Source organism: Mycetomoellerius zeteki, unplaced genomic scaffold (assembly GCF_001594055.1).
Source record: "Mycetomoellerius zeteki isolate Tzet28-1 unplaced genomic scaffold, Tzet1.0 scaffold426, whole genome shotgun sequence".
NCBI classification, from domain to species: domain Eukaryota; kingdom Metazoa; phylum Arthropoda; class Insecta; order Hymenoptera; family Formicidae; genus Mycetomoellerius; species Mycetomoellerius zeteki.
Genome location: NW_017257421.1, coordinates 175,488 through 197,076, shown reverse-complemented (window position 1 = coordinate 197,076; position 21,589 = coordinate 175,488). Strand labels below are relative to the sequence as shown.

The 21,589-nt window shown below is 38.4% G+C and overlaps 3 protein-coding genes across 5 annotated transcripts; all 3 read right to left on the bottom strand.

Annotated features, from left to right (window-relative positions):
- Nucleotides 1–1,561: 1,561 nt before the first annotated feature.
- Nucleotides 1,562–14,442, bottom strand: LOC108726545 (mitogen-activated protein kinase kinase kinase 11). 3 transcript variants are annotated; one of them, XM_018454186.1, is made up of 15 exons: nucleotides 13,806–14,442; nucleotides 13,450–13,723; nucleotides 13,133–13,367; nucleotides 12,546–12,763; nucleotides 12,045–12,385; nucleotides 11,764–11,944; nucleotides 11,112–11,260; nucleotides 10,842–11,014; nucleotides 10,209–10,455; nucleotides 9,938–10,057; nucleotides 9,260–9,463; nucleotides 7,575–7,604; nucleotides 4,303–4,711; nucleotides 3,415–3,741; nucleotides 1,562–2,706 (listed from the first exon to the last, which is right to left on the bottom strand). In XM_018454186.1, exons 2-15 carry the CDS (start codon nucleotides 13,638–13,640, stop codon nucleotides 1,974–1,976), a joined length of 3,558 nt encoding a protein of 1,185 aa, XP_018309688.1. In that variant the 5' UTR covers nucleotides 13,641–13,723; nucleotides 13,806–14,442; the 3' UTR covers nucleotides 1,562–1,973. The 3 variants fall into 3 exon arrangements, with proteins under 3 accessions (XP_018309688.1, XP_018309687.1, XP_018309689.1); XM_018454185.1 differs by having other exon boundaries at nucleotides 13,450–14,442; XM_018454187.1 differs by lacking the exon at nucleotides 7,575–7,604 and having other exon boundaries at nucleotides 13,450–14,442.
- A 402-nt stretch (nucleotides 14,443–14,844) lies between these two features.
- On the bottom strand, nucleotides 14,845–16,671 carry LOC108726503 (alpha-ketoglutarate-dependent dioxygenase alkB homolog 7, mitochondrial). The gene is made up of 5 exons (XM_018454102.1): nucleotides 16,585–16,671; nucleotides 15,762–16,019; nucleotides 15,509–15,682; nucleotides 15,145–15,272; nucleotides 14,845–15,065 (listed from the first exon to the last, which is right to left on the bottom strand). The coding sequence occupies exons 1-5, from the start codon at nucleotides 16,594–16,596 to the stop codon at nucleotides 14,933–14,935; spliced, it is 705 nt and encodes a 234-aa protein (XP_018309604.1). The 5' UTR covers nucleotides 16,597–16,671; the 3' UTR covers nucleotides 14,845–14,932.
- Nucleotides 16,672–17,094: 423 nt separating this feature from the next.
- Nucleotides 17,095–21,534, bottom strand: eIF3j (eukaryotic translation initiation factor 3 subunit J). The gene is made up of 6 exons (XM_018454092.1): nucleotides 21,262–21,534; nucleotides 21,048–21,130; nucleotides 20,056–20,169; nucleotides 19,832–19,970; nucleotides 18,461–18,628; nucleotides 17,095–18,373 (listed from the first exon to the last, which is right to left on the bottom strand). Exons 1-6 carry the CDS (start codon nucleotides 21,275–21,277, stop codon nucleotides 18,180–18,182), a joined length of 714 nt encoding a protein of 237 aa, XP_018309594.1. The 5' UTR covers nucleotides 21,278–21,534; the 3' UTR covers nucleotides 17,095–18,179.
- Nucleotides 21,535–21,589: the final 55 nt, after the last annotated feature.

Genomic DNA, 21,589 nt, shown 5'->3' with positions numbered 1-21,589 from the left:
TACAATTTCTCACGAGACTGCCGTCAGTACTTTCTAGTAGGAAAAAAATTAAGATAAATCACCATTACGCTATTTAAACGCACAATACGTCATCTGATAAAAGTACAAGCAAAAGAAAACCTATTCTCATCCTAACAGTACGGGAATGACATTCATTTCGTCGTGTCTATCACAAACTCTGAGAGAAATAACTTTGGGACTTTCAAATATCGAAAAGCGCAAATATCTTCTAAGCTTACACCGATCCGACGAAATGTCAATTCCGTATTGCGTAGAACAGTTTACGTTCCAACAAATCTCTCTGGAATGTTTTATATATTGCGTCGAGCCGAATATCACCAAAGTTACGAGAAACACACCTAACGTAACTTCATACTAAATGCGAGAGATAACACTTTTGTTTCGCTGAAATACTGAATATCGAAATCTCAATATCGAAAGCGAATACATGACGTCGCTAATGCGATAGTTGCCGAAGAAGAAAAATCACCCCTTTTTCTTTAATCTTACTAGCGCAATGGAATTGCATATTACATGCATTCCGATAAATTCCGTCTATCGCGAGCTCGACTATCGCTTTCCTCTTCGCCCTTCAAATATACGCGTATCGATCAGATGCTGATTATATAAACGCGACAACATTTTTGGAATGTCTTAATAAACCACAAAGAATGTCAAATTGCATAGCTTCGAGTGATGATTCGTGTTTATTATTCAACGTTATATAGATTGAGGCAATTATCACCTTTAGCATCTTAGAAGTCATAAAAGCAAGATTTGTTTAACAAAAGTTGTATTTTGTTTTCTAATGTCCATGTCAACATTTTTTATCAATGTATTAACTTTAATCTTGGTTCAGCTTCCTTTTTATCTAGCTCTAAGAATTCGAAGAAGATAAAAGAGTACGTTAAAATTTACGCGCTTAAGAATTCTAGTTATTTGGTTCTAAGAAAAAGATAAAGAATATGTTAAATTTTTCAAGTAAATTCTTATTTTTTATTTTTCCGTTTCTACTAATGTAGTTCACTCTTAAAACTCCTGAGTAGTCACTACAGCCATATTGAATCATGACGTCAACTTAGTTATGGTGATCAGGAGCGTTGATCTTAATTCAATTAACTCTTTTTCTAGTTTTAAGAATTAAAAAAAGATGAAGAGCAAGTTTAATCGAGATTAAAGTTAATTTACAAATCTACTGAAGTTAACCTGGTAGAAACGTTATTTTTCTGGATAAAAGTTATTTTTAAAATTGAAAACTTACGAGATCTTTAAATTAATTAAATTACAATAGTTATTACTTCATTCTATACAAATTATATAATCATATTAATAGAAGAATATTAGTATACATAATGTAAGTCCATTACTATCTATATTAAGTTAACCGTCATGCGAATTGATGTCAATTGCTAGAGAAAAAACGGATTGTATTTATTCGAAAACATTGTCGTTAACGATTGAAACTGTAAAATACACTTTGTATTTTACAGAAAAATATCTTTTCTCGAAATAATATGCAATTTGAATATATACCACGTCGCGTCGTAATCTCCGTTCGTGGTATACATATGTACACATATTTCTACACGCGACACGTATATCAAATATCATTATGTTATCAAATTAAAAAGATTCGCCCAATCACGTATTACGCTACGTTACATGAATTTCGCAGAATTGTATATGTGTTGCATGGAATGTTGATTCCCAGACTTGTTAGTGTACTGCTACTATTGAGAATCGTCCGCGGGAGGCAGTGCTTCGATAACGTGCAATTCGTTTTACAAATTCTTCTTTCAATCAGCGATCATAAGATTCCGTAATCGCGATTGTATAATCGGAGGCGTAAAGAGATCAGTCCTAGGACTATCGTTCGCTAGAAATATCGATAAATAGATAAAATATCGACGAACCCACTCGGTTCTGTTGGTTCTACATGAGGAGGAGGGGGATTGTGCTTAAATAAGCCAGTGCTATGACAAAAACTCCCTCTCAAGCTCCGAGATGCTCGGCTTTCTGCTTCGATTGAGACGCCGATTGGCCTGCAACGGTACTGTGATGTCCTGGCTCTGACCGTGAACCGGGATGTCCAGCAGCGTTTCTCTGTGGATGTCACGTGCCGACACACCATCGCGATCGAATGTAACCGGCGAGAAGCGCACTCGACTGATCTGGCTGTCCTTGGCGGAGACGTAGCTTGAATCCTCGGAAGTAAGTGAATCCGGTGGCGTCGGATTCGTCGGTGTGCCCGAACCGGAGTTGTTTTTACTCACGCTTTTGCTTGGCGAGTTGTACGGATTGTAACTTGATCGTTTCAGGCTTGAGCGTAGCCGCGTGACTACCTCCAGATTACTCGGCCGCTCGCCGGAATTTGAGTTGGAGTCGTGAGAGTTCTGGCGAGTCAATAACGGCGAGCCGTACTCGTGATTAAGTACGCTCGCGCCATACGTCGTCGCCAAGTTGGAGATAACGTTCGAGGGTCGCTGGTAATACAGCATCGGTGAGTATACGCTATAGTCGTCCTCGTCCTCCAGCCGGAACGTCGGGTTGACATTGCTCTGGCTTGATGTGCTGGCGTTCGAGACATTTGAAGAGGTACGATGATGTGTGTAGGGCAGAAGTCTGGACACCGGCCTAGCTGGGCTGTTCATGCTACTCGGATTGTCGTACGCGTGCGGGAATTCGGGGCACTCGAGCATCCGGTCGCTGAAAACAACGAAAGATCCCTTATTAATCTAAAACCATGCTCCTATCTAAAACAATGCAATATTTGTATCCAATATATGTGTTCGGTTTCCCCAAGTCGATTCCAAGTCGAAAACTGTAGCCACAATCTAGAAGAAACTAATTAAGCAAAGTTTATTCATACGCCTAAGGTTCTATTCCTTTCATCGATTTCGAGATTATGCTGATATTCCAAAAGTGTGGGAACTCCGTAATAATTTTGTGAAAACGAAGATATCGGAAAACTGTGAAACACGGTATTTCGAAAAAGCTACTTTTTGGTATGGGTGTTCAACTATCACTCTCAGGTACGTAAAAACGCGAGAGGTAATCCTGAGTAATGCCAAGTACATGAAATTTCCATCTTTGTGTGGCCATCGTTTTGGATGGGCGAATCGTTTATAGCAATTTAAAATCGTCAACGTTTTGGTTATTATCAAAAGACCTTTTAAGGCCCTGTTCCACAACTCACGGTTAATTCTTAACCGAAATTCAACTTATTCATTGTCTCTTTTCAATTTTAGAATTGGAAAGAGATGAGAAACAAGTTGAACCTCAGTTAAGAGTAGTGGAACTGGGCCTTAATAAGCCTCCACTTGACCTTTAGTGCCATTTAAAATTTTCATCATTCTTTTCTTCCTCATGGAGACTTTTAAGAAACCCTGTATAATACATTTTACTGATACTTACTGATACTCTGTAGGTATGAAATACGGTTCGGGGGGCCGATAGTACTCCGGTGGTACGACGGTGTACATCGGCGGCCCGTAATCGGGGAATGGAGCGACGTTGCCCATGTATATCGTCGGCACCCTCTCCATACGATCGACACGGGCTGCGTCGTATGCATCCTCGTTGCTGGTACTGCTGCTACTCTTTCTTCTCGGGCTGGGCGTCGGGGCGTTGGAGCCCGTCGTACTGTAGTGCTGCGGGGAATCCGTGAAACGCAGTGGCTTGTCCGGCATCGCCGCGGATGGAAGGCCAGGCGCTATCCCACCCATGTTACTCAGGAACGGCCTGCAATGATAGGCCGTCATAAATCTATGTTAAGTAGAGTAATTATCATTCCGTGTCTAAATTGAACCAACTACATTTTATTTAATATATTATACGTATTTAACAAAATGAAAAAGATTAGAAAAAAATTGAGATTTTTCGATATTGTATTTGAAATTAATGTAAAATGTTTGGTAGTGATTTGAAATCTGGGTAAAATTATTTCAATAAGAAGCAGACACACACATTGTTTTCGAAAAGTAATTAAGATAAAATGAGAAAATTTTCATTTAAACTAGAATTATATTTTTAAATATAAATATTGACATTGAATTATTTCATATGTATGTAACATTCATTTTTATGGAAAGTATAAATTTCTAATTCCAGTCGCTTTTTGTAGAGACCATACCTGAGCCAAATTCCACAAATGTAAGATTAACTTTAATCTCAGTTTGAATTCTAAGAATTAGAAAAATAAATCGTAAGTTAACCAAGATTAATCTTACATTTATGAACCGGGTCCTGATATATATCCTAAATAATTTTCTCCAAAAAGATATTTTCTTTTTATCAGATTACCTGTAATGGTGTGCCCGTCCGTGATAAGTGTTGTGTGGATAGCCGCTGCTCGAGCTGAACTCATAATCGGCACCGAGATAGGAGTTGCGATTCGATCCGGTGTCCGCTTGAAACCACCACCTCGGCGGATCCTCGTCGCACTCGCCCAGCCGTGGATACAGCCGCGGATGTATCGGGGAAATGTTCGACATTCTCACATCGTAGCCGGTGGCCACGCCGGCCAGCATCGCCGCGATGTTGTACAGTACCAGCTCGACTATGCTTAGCTTTGGTTTTTTCGTTTCGCCGTTGTAGAGGGTGGGCATGGGAACAGGCATCGGCATGATGTAGGGCCCGGTCAACCCGGGCTTCAGAGGGTATTCCGACGTTATCCAGTCGGTCGACAGATCGGGCGGTAATGCTGTATAATCTATAAAAGATATTCAGGTTGTTTTGTGGACGACGACAGGCGTAGCACTCGCGCAATCCGCTCGCGAGAATAATAGGATCGTTAAAACGAATCTACAAAGATAACTGATAGATTAACGGTTTCATTTATAAGTATAATATACACTTCTTTTTGTCCACCCCGTCCTGAAATTTGTAAATGCGATCGGGAACTGCTTACCTTGTCCGCGCAATTAACTAAATCTTTAATTAATTTAATATTTTTGATGCATTTTACGCTCAGAACTTCAATTTAATTTTTAGTAGTGCGACAGCTTGCAACTTATATATGCTTAGTTTTCTTATTAATTGTTTATTATTATTACTCATGCATGAAAGCTATTAAAAAAGTAAAAATGTAAATTAAGTATTATCTTCACGCATCAGCGGTTTCTACTTTGCTATGAACTCCTGTTGAAAGGTATACATCCAAATTGTACAACATATAAGGCATTAAAAATCGGCTAAGTCAAGTGTTTATAATTAAATACATGCACATCATTTTTAAGCTTTAAATTTATTTTTAAATGATATGAAATATTCCTAAACATCTTTATAAACTGCTGATATTGGACTTAGCCAATTTTCATAATAAATAGTAGCAAAGTTCAACGTATAAGATAAATGTTTCTACTGAACTACTAATCCTTGTCGTAATGTATAGACTTCGTGCAATATATACTAGGTGCAAAGTTGTTTAAAGATAAATCCAAAAAGTATAGTGCTCCACATCTAAAATACGAAACATTCCAAACTCTACTTAGAATAAATAGTAATTAATCAAACGGTAAATTACTGTAGAGATACTGTCTCATACACTTTTACTTACAAAGATTCTTTTTCTCATTTCACTCATCGTCTTACAACAAAACGACTAAGAACAAAGTCACATAAAGCCGGATTATATAATCGTAGCGGAAGCATTTAACCAGATGGTTAACGTTTGCAGGTCCCTATTTCTCGTAGCTGTCAAAATTGGCACGTACGGAATTAAGACGCGAGTAATATTTACTCTTTAGCGAATCTAGGACCTGGAGGAAGAGAAAGGAACCATACCCAATTGGAGTTAACAGTTAGGATCCTACTGGAAGCATGCAAGGATTGTTTTTTTTTTCTTTTTTACGCTCGGCTGTCTCTCGGCACACCGTACAATCCCGGTTACATCACATATGACATTGGTAAGCGGTGATGAATATCCATTAATTTGATTACGAACAAATAAATGCAATCGTTTATTAATTTCTACAGAAATACCAATAAAAGGACGATGTAAGAAATATATTATGCCGATAATCTGTTATCATCGAATGTAGCAAAAGAAAGTAGCACAGACCGAGCGTAAAAATTCAGCAAAACGAAAAAACAAAATTCAACGTGTCCAACTGAAAAGGTTTTATTGAAAAAAATTTTCTATTTTCTAAATACAAGTGTGTGCGTGTGTGGTTCCGTGTGTCGAATGTGATGTGTGCAAAAATTCTTTGCTCTCGGAAACGTTGGAAGTTCGGCATAACAAATAGTACGGAAAAAAACGAACAATTCGCTGGAAGTTGTATTTAACAATTAATAAATTTGCAATCGATCTAAATGCACATAAGACAACGAAATAAGAAAGGCTAACAAATATATATTTCTCTCTTTGTCTTTCTCTCACTCTCTCTCTCTCTTCTCTTTCGCACGCTCTCTCTCTCTCTCTCTCTCTCTCTCTTCATATATCTATACAATATATATGTGATGTAATTTTGATTTTTTGTTTCGTTTGATAAAATTATGACTATGCAGATATACAACCTTAACAACGCTCCAATGTAAAAGTACCGTTAAAGTTGAACTTTGCGGTAATAGACGAAGCGTGTGACTCTCTTTCGCGTAGTAGTGGGCTGTTAGATCTGCTTGTTAGAAATGTTATGTCTTCCAGATAAATATCAGAAAAGAACCAACACCAGAAAGACTGTGTGTATACATATACATATATAATATATATTCTTTTTAATATTCTTATTAGATTTTAGCTTACTCGGACTACGAGTATCACATCGGCTTAAATTAGGATAAATAATTCGTAAATTTGCGGGGGGGGGGGGGGGGGGGTGGGGGGGTACAAAAAAAAGGAAAGAAAAGAAACGAGTCCGTGCCCTCTGTATAAACGTTTTAAGGATTTGGTTTCATCGCTTAAATATACCTTCAATTCCGTCTCTCAAGGCAACTTTGGGTCCTCGAATGCATCAGCATCTTCGCGTTTCTCGTAGTAGAGCAGGGGAAGAGGGGGATTAACTTAAATTTCTAAATCTGGTCCCTTACCGAATCTAATCCAAACCACCTCGCAAGTCTGAATAAGTTCACGCTGCACAGGAGACCAAGTCCCATCCTGATAAAATGATCTGGGAATACACTATAATCTACATAATGGACGTGAGACACAGCGGGGCAACAAAAGTATCGCTCGATCAAACGTCCACGAGAAGTCCGTACAGTTCATTCAGAACAAAATTTAATTGCGTCGTCCACAAACGAAATTGATAGAGACAATGAGAAAAGACACTATCGATCGGTGTACACATGCATTATCACTATGTGATCAACCACTAAGCACTAGCTAATAACTACGTGATAAGGTTTCATAGCAAAAGTTTCGTTCAGTTATGAAAGTAAAAAGACATTGTCTACTTGAGATCCTTGCCTTAGCTTTACAATACGCAATACAAACCGTCGTTCAGTAAAAAAAAAAAAAAAAGAGAGAGAGAGGAAAGAATAAAAAGTTCGGAGTAAAAGTCTAAATAGAAGGAAATGTGGTGGAGGAAACATCAGTGAATACGAAATAACAACCGTTGCGTGAAGAGAAAACTTACGGGTGTGGTAGATGCTTTCCTCAGAGAGGCCTGCGATAGAATAGAAACACACGATCAGTACGAAGTCATTCAAAATACCATGTAAGGAGAAAAGTGCGGCGGATAGGAGGCATGCCATCCGAAATGCGTTTCGAGCTGCAGGCTCTACTTGCGTTCTCGTCAAATACAGGGCATTCGTAATTCGGCCGCGCTTCCTTTGTAATGAAACACGAATACTATGCACGCGTGTCCTAAAAAGGGAAGTGGATCCGAATTTTGGAATTAAGAGAAGCAGCGCGAGCACGCCACGGAACGCCCTGTATGCAAAAAGTCACGGGAGTACATCCGTTTCGTCGAAGCCGCGCGCGATTACTTGTCACCCTTTCTCGAGAATTGTTCGCCAGTGAAATTCTTAGACACGACATCGGCATCTTCGGAGGTCGAGCGACAGAGACTGGCGTGATCCGGAGGAGACGCGGGCAGACTTCTCTTTGGACTGTAATTGGCACGCGGGCTCTGACGATCGTTTCCCTCTTGGAGGCCACCAGGCGACGTTTGCGCGACGCTGTCGCCGTCGCAGCTGCGCAAGTATTCGTTACTTCTGGACTTGTGATGTAAAAAGGAATTCATCTCGATGCCGTGGTCTAAACGGTACGCGGCGGCGACCGGTTTCGCAGGCGACGCGTCCAATTCGAATGCGATCGGTGACCTTTTATGCCTGGAGCCCGTCGTCTCGTGGTACGGTCCCAACGAGCTCTTCGACCTCGAGCTGTCGTTCGAATGCTCCGAGTCGAAATTGCACAATTCCGACTCGAGGCTCTCGAAGTCAATCCCCTCGCGCGAGTTCGCCGCGAGAAATCTAGGCACCGAGACACCGACGTTGCCCAATATCTGCTCGCTCGAATCGCGATGGCTTAGTTGCGGTATAGATATGACGTTTTCCAGGACGCTGTACTCCACTTTAACCGTGGCGGTTTTGTCGTCGAGCGCGTCCCGGCTGCCCCACGTCCTCATCTTGTTCAACACCCGCAGCGGACTCTTGGAAAGGCGCGACTTGTGCTGAGACTGCTGAGTTTTGCCGCCGATAGAATTCTCGGGACTCGACTCCAGACCGTCGTAGTCGTTAATTTTGATAGTTACCGAATTCTTTCTCTCGCCGCTACGCGGTGAATTCAGGGAGCTCTTACGCGAGCCGGATGGCGACCGGAAGAAATCAGCTAGGGACGCCAGCCGCGATTCCGAACTGTCCCTGCGCTTTGACTCCTTCGATTTACTCCTGTCGCGCTTCTTACTCTTGACCCGCTTCGCGGTACCCACCAGAGTGGACGCCACGTTCTGCACGAAATTCGTGGAGTACGAGGGCTCCCACTCGGGCAGCTTTTGGCACTTGGGCGACGTGGTTTTCGAAACTGTAGTGGCCGCGCGGTGACCCACCGTTTTTAGGTAATCGTCGTTGATTATCGACGGCTCCTCCGAGAAGTGGGCCTTAAGATTATTCGGGGGATTTTTGTTATGCACAACTACGGACTCGTATATGTCGTTGTCCAGAATGACAAAATCCTCGCCTATGTTGCAAGGCGCGCAATACGCGCCCAGCACGATGTTGTCGAGCGAGTTTTGCAGCATATCGTTATAGCTACTACATCCTGGCTGATTGTCTATCAGGTTATTGGCCGAGGAGTACAATTTTTTGGTGGTAGGGTTACCTATTTCCTGCAGAAGCGGGGAGCGGTGCGCGCTCGCCAACAGGGCTGTACGCAGAGGTGTCTTTTCGAGATCTGGCGCGGAACGGGACCATCGTTTGCCGCCAGGAGAGGCGGGGTTCGGCGGCTGAGTGATAATAGCCCCGCGCTCACGTTGATGTAGCGTCGACGGTCCCCATGTCTTACCCTTAACTCCGTCCGCCGGTACTAAACGGGGAAAGAAAAAGAAACAAAGTGCTACTCACTACGATACTACTAACTACTCTTCTCATCTCCTTCGCTTATTCGGCGCGGAGGTGAAGCTTCTTTACGGATATACTCTTCGTAAAGCGACTGTCAAACGATATAACTGTGCACGCTAATTTTAGCAATTTATAAGTATATACTATGGTAATACATTAGCTCAAAGTAATCGTGGTTTTTGCAAAGAATAGAAAATAAAAAAAATGGAAGAGTATTCATATATAAAAACAATAATTGTGCACACCATGCCGAAAAAAATATATATCGACACGAATAAAAATACAAAGTGTCTACCACGAACAAACAGTGTTACACTCAAATTATTCGATTACAATTCCAATACGTTTGACTCGCTCGTAAAGTCACTCATATTGCATAATACATTGTCATAATCATGGTACTACTAGAAGCAGTATTTCAAAGTAAAAGACTACTCACATGCGATCGCTCTGAGCCTTGGAATGCTAGGTGATCCTGGTGGACTATTAGGTCTTGACGGATTCCTCACTTTACCTCGATCTAAGGCCGTATCCTGAACGGTGATCGTATGACGAAAATCTAAACAATGCGTTCCCAAAATCAGTTTATTACAATATTCTATTCTGATGTATGTTCCAAGCAGAGAATGTAATAATTTATCGATAAAATTTGTAACAAATCCGTTGATTACATGACATGGATTGTAGCATAATAAAGTAAATATTCTTACCCGAAGGAGCACTAATGTTGCTCCCAGGTTCCTTCTTATTTAATTTTAATCGCGACTTCTTAAATTTGCCGCGTCTCTTGTTTGGCGTAGGCGTGTTTTGCTGTTGAATGATCATCACGGTGAGCTCCCTCTCTAAGATAGCTATCTCGCGCGCAGCTAATTCCTGTTCTCGCTGTCTCAAATTTTCCTCGTGCTGCCTCTGTTGCACCTGTGCTTTCGTCAGTTCCTCTTCTCTACAGCGCAGCTCCTTGTGAACAAAAGACATATGTCAGAACTTAATTTATTCAAAATAACATAATTGTATTTTACGCTTTTCATCATAACTAAATTAATGTATTTTTATTTAATAGAAAATAGAAAAACTAAACGTATAATTCTTTCTATAACAATACTTTAACCAACTCTTTTGTCTTACCTCTTCTAAAGAACGGCATGCCTTTGCAAAGCATTTAAAATAACGATTGGAAATATTATTCATTATGCATATTTATATACACGACACATACATATATACATTTATAATTTAAAAAGAATAATTTACACAATTATGATCGTTAATATATGGAAATATCATGATTTAATATACGAATGTATAAATAATTAGCGTGTCCTATTAAATACATATACATATACCTTTTCCTTCATGCGCAATCCATGCAGAACTTGTTCGATCTCCTGCCTCCAATCTTCCTGCATCGTGTGAAAAGATTCGTGTGGAGTTGCCGCGAATGCATTGCGCACTTCGTCCAAAGCGGTTAAAATATCCGTGAATCCTGGTCGAGCATGACTATCCGATGCCCAGCATGCTGTGATCATTAATGATCATTTTTAGTCCTATGTTCCTCCAGGACATATATGATATTTCAGAAAGAACAGCTTATTTAAATATTACGAATTTTTTACCTTCCATAAGAAGACTCCACGGTTGAGGACAGGTAGATGGAATAGGTAGAGTCAACTTATTGACGGCAACACCATATGCTACAGCCAGAGCATCGATACCCTTATATGGTGTTTCCCCAGTCAAAAGTTCCCACAGTAACACGCCATAGCTATAATCAATAATAAATATTTTAAATACTTTAATGGAAAGCAAGCACACTTAAAAAACGATCAGAAAAATCGATTTCTTTTAACTTCATTATTTGCATGGGATATTCCTGTTTTATACCAAATCGCTAAATGTGTATAAATATTATTTATACACATTATTATATTTAGTACAAATTGTTTCACAATTAAATTTTTTTTACCTTTATCTAAAGGATGTATAGAATAATACCAATCTTCATTTAATCGTAAATCATCAAAGAGAACAATAATAATATAAGAGACAGAAGATGCTCGAAACATCCTACGCGAGTAATTAAAAACTACGAGAGTAATGTAGGATGCGTTCCATTTTCACGCTAATACGCTGTAAGCATCATTACATCCTTGTTATGTTTATCAAATATTAAATATAAAGGGCAAATGATGTTTACAAGCGCAATGGAACGCACCTATAGCTAAATTGCAGTTTTTTAATAATAAATCTGATAATTTTAGAACTGACCTCCATACATCACTGGCTTTGCTGAAAGTACTCTTTTTAATAACTTCCGGCGCCATCCAGGCATACGTGCCCGCCGCAGACATACGAGTCGTTTTGTAAACTTCCCTCGCCAAACCAAAGTCCGTGATCTTTAAAGTTTTGTATTGGAAATCGTCATTTTCAATCGGTTCACTCAGTAACACTGTCGATATAAAAAAGTTATTTACAATGTAATAAAATAATATGATTTGTTTATTTTATTCCTAAATATAATTCGCATCATTAATATCAAAGTATCTTACCGTTGGAACTTTTTAGATCCCTGTGAATAAGACTTATTGGAGCTTTGTTATGAAGATAATCCATCCCCCTCGCAATCTGTATCGCCCAATCGACTAACACATCGGGCCTTATTTTCCTGCCACTGAGAACTCTGTTAAGACTGCCGCCACGCGCATACTCCATCACAAGACACATATTAGGCATCTTTAAACACACTCCTTCCAATTGCACAATATTTTCGTGTTTTAACAACCAAAATAGTTTTGCTTCTTGTCGTACGTTTTCTAATGTTGCACTAGGTTCCTCGCCTGCATCTTGGCGCGCAGCCTTCACAGCAACTTCGCGTTTTTTCCAAAAGCCCCTAGAAATGATAAACAAATTTATTAAAGAAGACTTTTGATGGAAATTTATATACCTTGAAACTATTTTTAGTGCTTTAAAATCAATATATCGGCATCCTTTTTATAAAACATTTTTAAAAATAATGATATTGCATTTTACAAATTAGTTTGCACATATACCTGTATACTTTTCCAAATCCTCCAACACCTATAACTTCTTCCAATTGCAACTCCTCGAAGTCGATCTCAATTGGTTGAACTTTATCGATCACCGACGAAACTCGGTCGATGCTTTCTGCCTCTGCGACAAAATTCGCCGGAAAAATTCCCACTTTTCCGCGAATTTTTCCAGTCCACCATCCCTCGTCACCCGAGATTTTAGCATCCTTCGACAAAACCTGTTGCAGGAAATAATAATAATAATAATAACAATAATAATAACAACAATAATAATTTTATATTCTCTTATGAAGATAGTGTGTTATGCTACTAACAATTACATGAAATTTGAAAGTAATAGCGAATTCAGTTGGACGCACTAGCGTATACTTGTGCATATTAAAGTCGTGCACTGATTTAATCTGTGTAAACGTAAATATTTTGAATTATAAAATACAGATTTTACTTAATAGCACAATTAAAACATATCAACGATTTAAAATAGTTTAATTTATTTTTATATTTACATTAAGCACACACATTTTTTTGTGTATGACAGCTTTAATGTGCACACTGAGTGTATCCAATCAAATTCGATTATAAGTCACCTCAACAGTTTCTCCTCTCTGCAGGGATAGTTCATCTTCACCCTGAGCGACATAATCAAAGAGGGCTGTGAAAATAATGGTGCTGTTGTCCAGCCGCGACTGAGAAGAGGAATGTGTGCCGTGGGATGGACTAGTTTGTTGAGAGACAGTTCTAGCAGTTCCGCCGCTATGTGTGTCAGAAACGCTGCTATCAGACATATTGTTGCTAGATGTACGTCCATATATGGACCCGTAACTGCAAAAAGAAAATTGTCATGAATGCGCAAGATGTTACCAAAGAAATAATACCTGCAGACAGCAAATTCTATCCCTTTTACCTAGTGGTATGACTATTGGTTCTGCTGTTGTACTGATATCGTGGCGATGAATTGGCCGTGTTGGGACTATGCGGATGTGAGGAGCCATTCTCTGAGTAGAGTAGGAAACGCTCGCTCCGATGACGAGCATCTGGTTGTCCGTGGTCCATCAAGATAGACAAGCCTCTCGCCGATAGCCCGGCTGGCGGCATATGGCTCAACACTCTCCTTACTCCTCTCTTCTGTAGCGTATATCACACCCCTGTCTTCTCTCGGCGGGCACGACGATATTTTGCTGCTTTGTTTCACGCAACGTGGGAAGTAAGACGCTAGGGTGGTATTCACTGTTTTCTCTTACTATTCTGTCTAATGTTTACCTTGTTGTTACCAGACAGCGAGAGATACATTGGGATCATATGTTATGTATATTATCGTCGTTTATTCTGCCGTTGGACGCATCCTCGATAACGACACGCGGTCCCGTGCCTCCGGAACACCGTCGGCCGTGTTTATGTCGGCCTCGCCAATGCTCGGGGTCGGTCGTGGGCACTACGACTGCGAAATCGAACAATACGCGACCACGTCGGTGCTACCGTGCCGCTTTCCATCGGAGATCGGGGAACGTGCGAGCGTTCTCACGACGGCGGCCACGGGGGCGAGAATAATACGGATCTCCCAAGCTCGTGTCCCTACTACCCCGTGTACAAAAACAATCCCATCACGGTGGGGACCGGCATTCTGAAGGCGCGTGTCCGTGTGCGGTGGTGGAGGCAGCGGCGGCGGCGGCGCACAGGGCCCCGCTCGCCCTACCTGGGGGACGCTCGCCGCGGGGTCGCGGCCCGCGGGAGCGGTGAACTCCGCCGGGACGATGAAGATCGCGTCGCGCTCGTGGCGGAACTCGGTCCCCAGGCTGGTCCCGCGCGTCAGGGTGTGTATACCCACAAGCGCCCACTCTGTGTTGACGGGGGCCCCTGTATCTCCTCTCGCTGCTCGATTAACCGCGTCTACGAGCGGCCCCCGTTTTACGACGCTCCGCGTCAGACCGGTGATCGCGTGACGATGCCGCATTTAACAATAGAAAACGGAGCAGCACTCACAGCAATAACCTCGCGGACGCCATGTTTCATACGACGGCTCCGCCATCGACGAGCGACGTTCCCGTAGACAGCCGCCACGCCGATTGAATCTCTGCGCCTCGGACGGCGGCGCCATCTAGTCGAAGTCACGTGGTCCACTCACTTTAGCGGGAAATTCAAACGAGATCGAACGCGAATTTCGATATTACAAATGTACATATATACAAAGTGGAATTAATATAAACATAAATAACGCATTCTAATGTCAATTTTCCACGTCGGTGTACCTCGAACTGATTTCAAACAACATACTTTATTAATAATTATTTGTTCCTGCTATAGCAATTAAACTTTAGATATATATATTTACAGAGATATTTTAATACACTGATATTTAAATTACGCAATTAATTACGTAATCGATTAGATTAAGTAACTTCGGGATCAGCCTCGCTTCTACATATTATAGAAATGCGTCTGCCTTTTGGTACGTGTTGTCCCTCAAAGTACGATTCCTCAGACTTGAGGATTTCGTGATTGTATTTGTATCTCGCAACGCCACTAAAAAATGCATGATATTTATGAAATCTCTCGATAATAATTAAGGAGAGCCATGATAAAAATTGTGAATAAATCGAACCTCATGATGTATAACGATCTCCTTGGCAATAGAAAACACGCGACACATTTCTTTTCGTGTCCTTCCATCGCTAATCTCATTACGCTATCACTCAACAAACTCAATCCTGCAATAATGCCTCCGCAGAACTGTAAAATTTTGTAACAGTTTTGTAAGAATTTGTGAACAAATCGTGTTAAAGTTATATAAAATCTATGTTGAAAGTGACTTCAATCAGAATTACCTCTGAAATTGTTCAATTTTGCTCTTCTAATCTTTTCTTTAAACAACAAATACTGATTTCTATCCAAATTAACAAAATAGGTATAAAGAACAAAGTGTATAGTAAAAATAGTTCTCGAAGGTAAAAATAATAAGTCATTACCCTAACACTGTCAATATGTGGCTTTATCCAGCCTTCAGGAGCTAAGTCTAATATATGCACGAGCGAGAGCTGTATCATTTCTGGTGAGAATGCTTTTGTACGGACTTTGTCAAGAATCTGAGAGCTGTCTTTGCTCCACTTCTTCCATTCGGTTTCTCTATAGCCATGTATTGCCTGCAAAGATTCAAAATATTGATAATTCAAGACAAAATTATTTAAATATAGAAATGCAATGACTCGACATTTTACCAACATTGTCCCAATGGGAAAACTCATAGCGCAGTCGTTTCATATAGGGATCAACCTCTTGTACCAGGACATCTTCCTCTTTCTCGCTAATAAAGTTCGGTAAGACTTTCATGGTGTCGTACAGCTCCACTCTCCAATCCTTAATTACGTCATTACTTGATTTTGTTTTCTCCGAATTGGAATTGACATCATGTTTAGAGGTCGAGCAATAAAACGTTCTGTTTATATTGCGGAATAGGAAACGCATAGTTATCGTCATTTCCTAAATCAAGGAATCTTTTGATTAAATAATAATTAAATTGTTTTGAAAGTTCTTTTTCATTTTTAAAATAATTGTTTTGAAAATTCCTTCTCATTTTTTATAAAATCAACCAACATCTATATGTTGTAAAGTCATATATTTTTCACAGATCACAAATAGAAGACTTGATTTCTTTTACAATTAAATATTTCACAGAAAAAGCATAAAATTTAGTAATTGTAGACAGTTCAACACTTTTTATTTAACTAAAATTGAAGACAAACAAAACAAACTGCCCTAGTTAATAGTAAAGTCACGTTTTTATTTTGAATTGATTTCGTTACAACATTAATTATATATTAAATACAATTTAAAATAGTAAAGTTATTTAAATAAACTATGGGTTTTATTTATTGCACTGTGGTAGGTCAGAATTAATGATATGTTTACATTTCAAAATATTTAGCATTCTTTGAGGTTAAGTCGTTTGTTCAATTAGCATGATAAGCATATACACGTGTTAATAAAACCAATTGTCTTCAATTCTCATATTTTATTGGTGAAATTAATACACGTATAGACTCACCAGTAAGTGCATATAATTACTGATTTCATACTTTTACTCTAATTTTTAGGCAAGCAAGGAGAAATTCGCCATGCTCGTTTGGTCACTTCATCAACCTAGCTATATGTTTTGAGGCAAACCTAAAAACAAATTATATGTATTCTCTTTTATCTTAATAAGGCTTGCATTAATATAAGATATAATTCTCTGTTTAACGTTCTTTCTGCTAAGAATTAGAAAGAATTATAAAGAATCTTTTTAATTCTAAGAATTCTTTTTAACGATTAAAAAGAACTTTTCCTAATTTTTAGAATTAGAAAAAGATAAACAGTAAGTTAAACTGAGATTAAAATTAGATTTTTAAACACTGAAGTTAGATCAAGAAATGAACCAAATTGGACGATATAAAAGGAAATGAAGGGAATTGTGTAAAGACAGGATTGACCTAACGTTGAGAATTCAACTATCTGACAAGCTGCAAGCCTGCAAGATATAAAAAAAACGGTGAGAATCAAATGAATGATATTTATTAAATCAATATCAATTTCTACGCAGCAGTAAATACCTGTGAAAGATCTCAGGAATTGTTCACGTAGTTGACTCGGTCTAGAAAATAGTTTCCTGATATCGAGATATTTAATGCTGCGTCCTTACATGTTTTATGAACATTATCTTTGCGATACCCTACCCCCGAAATACATATCGCCCATTCTTACGTGCATTGCAACGCATACGCGTTAATTTCTCTAGGCTGAGCAATCTAGACAATTTTTTATCAACAGCCGAAAGATACCATCTACAAATGGAGAAATGCAGTTGAAACAGAAAATATAAAAGATACTTTTCACTGCAGTAAAATGTACAATCAATCGTATAAATTATGAGCAAGAATCATAGAGGCGGACAATTTATATTCAACCTTTATTTAGGAATATACTCTTTTCAAAACCAACTTCTAATCATTTTCAATAAAAGTACGTGTGTGTATGTATTATGAATATGTAAGCTGTGTTATATAAAACTTCCACAATATAATTACATGAGTTTAGTCTGCAATGACGCAGCTATATAAAGATGGGGAAGTTTCTTCCTTTTAACAGATTAAGATACGATTACAACTCAAAGACGTAAATATAGTTCTATCCTTCACTGCCCGATGTTAATGTATGCACAATCAATAAGTTAGAATCGCACGTTGCGCGACAACCTCAATGTTTATAAGCTAAAATCGTTACTGACATCAACATCAAAATTGAAAATCTGATAACGACGGACGCGCGGATAAAAATCCAATAAAACTCAACAGTAAGTAGTAGAATCTCCAACTGTTCTAAGTAACTGCGTGTGATTATGACACCACTACACAGTTACCGGAAAGTGTTCATTTGTTAAGCATTTCCGCCGATAATATTGTAATGCTAGCATTCACTTCTACTTTTTTTTTGTTTCTCATCTTGTTAAGTGTGATATCATGAATATAGATTAAACCGTTGTACATTTTGGTTACAATTCAATATGCAGAAAATACAAATATAAAGTTTCTGTATAAATTCTGCAAATTAATATTCCTCTGCGTGTATTTAGGCGACTAGAATGTATGAATATGTGAAAAGTCGCTACATAAAATCGTCATATTCATCATATACATAATCACCGTATTCGCTTAACAAGGTGTTGTCACCCTCGATTTTAAGCTTGGCCTTTCCTTTCCCCTTGTTCTTTTTCGCCTTATCACCCTTTTCTATCTTCTGTTTTTCAATAAGTAAGTTGTCAACTATAGTTTTCACTTTTTTCAAGTAATTTGACGATACTAGAACAAAGAGACATTTTCAAATATAAAATTCTTAGCTGTGAAAGTGACATCATTAAAATATCGATCGTTAACAAATATACTAACAATTAAGAGCAATAGACTTTATAAGTTCTTCTGCAAACAGTGGAAACTCTGCGTGTTTGTTAAATTGATTAATTTTTTGTGACAGTGCTGCACCATATCGCTCGAATTCCTCCTTTGTATCCGGTACTATAGTATCGAGCGATTCGTTTTGCGATACTTCTGTCACACCTACAACATAAGATTGTCATGTAATAACGTAAACACAACATATACAATATTAATATATTTTTTATTAAATGTTATAAGTAATATAATATTTTTCATATCAAGTTAGTTTAATATGTATTAGATTTATTAAGCATATTTATCAGTGAAAACTCACTGATAAATTACACATGAGTATGTGAGTAATAATAAACTTTATAAAACACAACTGCAGAGAGAAATTCACCTCTGAAGAAATGCATACTATTTTGTATATTATATTTTTAAGAGATATAAGGGTTTATATATCTGACATATATGACTCTCATTATAATTGACAGTTTTGCATGTTACAATGTATGCATCAAAAGAATCAATCAGGAACGGTACAGGAGACAGATAACAGATGAGATAAGGTTACAAAAACTGATGCAAACAACAAATTGCATAGAATAGCAACTTTTATTAAAATACAACAACATCAGTAATAAATTTAAATGTAGAGCTTGTAATAAGTTTAAATGCTTGTATATATATTCTCTTTCTGTCTGTCTGCTCCTGTTTGATGCAGTTCCTATGATAAGTCGATTATAGGTATAGCGTGGCTATAATAATTACAATAATGTAAAGCTATTATGCCACATTCTTAAATATTAATAAAAATATCAAGAAAGACATATGTACACAATGTTCTATGCGAATGTGTATGTGTGTTGCATTTAGCATTTTTTAAAGATATTTCTTTTTTTATAATACTGTATAATTTAATGTAATATATATAACAATTCATTTTGTGTATCGTCACAATTTTTAAATAGTTAGTTTAATATTAATATTTTTTTCAATTCGTTAAACGTCACACTTATATAAAAATAATAGCTATTATCATTGTTACAAAGCAAAACTGCTTATACGTCCCATGCATAATTAGAAAGTGTAATCTTTCAGCTAAGTAATATTACAATATGCGCCTACAATATATAAGTAATAATAAAATGATACATCTTATAAAAAAATTGTTTGTTAAATAATGTATCTAACGCCTAATATAACTCTGATAAAAAAAAAAAGAGAAGTCTATTTCAGATGTCAGATAAAAATTACTATGTTAGAAATAAGAAGCTATCAATTCACAATATGAAACAATCAGATCATTCGTTAAAAAAAGTCATTTCTTATCTTTTTTATCTTTTTTACGATCACTAAAATCTACTAGAGTCGACAAACCGAAAGTTTCCATCGCCAGCCGTAAGTCTGCTTCTTCTTGCAACCTCTGACGCCTCAACAGTTCGACTCGCCTTTCTTCTGGTGTAAGTGCCTCCTCCTTTTCTTTCACTTTCCTCTCAGCTTCTTCCTTTGCTTTTTTCTAAATTTCCATATAAATGTATTATATAAATATGAGTAAAATTATAGAAAATAAAAATAGTATTGCAGCTTAAATAGCAACAAACCTCACGTTCCTCGATCCTTTCAGCCAGGGCTTTTTTAGGTTTCGGTTTTGCCTTTGGGACCTCCGCTGGTTTTTCTACATCCTTTTTCTCTTCTTCTACATCTTCCCAACTGTCCTGTTAGGTTATTTAATATACATAAATAAATGAAACAGGATTTCAATATCAACAGGTCTGTTCTTTTTTACATTGTTCATCATTTCTCCTTTTTCTCCAGTATAGAGAGAAAAAAAGATGAACTATGCAAGAAATTCAGCTAAAAAAACAGACCTATTACATATACATACAAAATGGTATTGTATCATATTATCATGTAATAAAATTAGGATATTTAGTATTTGTTTAAATCGATGTATAAATATTTTAATGTGTAATAGAATTTCAATATAATTCATTTAACATCGAATAAAGATCCGATAAAAATATACAATAACAATTGAAATAATTCAAGTAAAATTAACAACTATTAACAAGAAAACCTATTATTCATAAATTATTTAATATATATTATTTAATATTTAATTAGTCACGTATGTTTAACTGAACATGCTTTATGTAAAATATTTAACAACAGTAAATGCTGATTTACATTCTGAGACTGATTATGAAACAAAGGAATCCTCAAACAGTTTTTACTTATTCATTTCTACACAAGTTTGATTCCAAATATGAGAAGTATTTATAGCAAGAGATATATACTTCTATTAGCTATATTAAGTAAATAAATAGTATGAACAAATCCATGGGATTCCTTCTTGATTCTTATACGACTATAATATTATTTATCCTTCTTTCGTGACTGTATACAATAGTAAGGTAACAGGCATCGTTCTGATTAAAGACGCCAAAGGACACGAGAAAGAAGTTTGTAATCGACATGACGAGGAGCACAGTATGGAGAACATGTGTTCGTTATAGGTTAGGTTCGCGGAACAGCACGCGGACTCGCGTGGGAGGGTCCTTGGGTTACACGCACGATGTGGAAATCGCATTACCTTGACTTCCTCCTCCTCGTCCTCGCCTTCCCACTTGTTCGATCTCATCGCGAGGTCGAATTTCGCCTCGACGTTGTCCACATCTGCAAGAGGCACAGCAAAGGGGTGGAGGTTAAAAAGTCAAGTCACTCACTCATCCTCGCGACAAATCGCTCCAGTTCACAGGGAGCGTTTCGCAGGGAGATGCGATCAGCGTCCCCGCTAGCTTACGTACCCCATTCCTCGTCCATTGCTGCCGGTGATTATTCGCCGTGCGTCGTGCCTGCGGGTGAACGAAGAGCCTGCCGCACAAACGTGGTGACAACGAGCACAACCGGAATCGAGCGTGCCATACTGCACGAAGGAAGCAGCGTGCTAGCGTTGGATCCGATCGCTCGCGCGAGCGGGACCTGCTGCGCATGCGTGGCGACCGATCGAGAGATCCACAGGCACGATCTCTCCGGCCTGTTTCGAACGTTCCGTGAAAAACGCTGATCGTCGGCGAGCAACGTCGAGAATCGGGGACCCGCGTTAGCGCGAGGTTAGATTTTTTCACCCCCCGC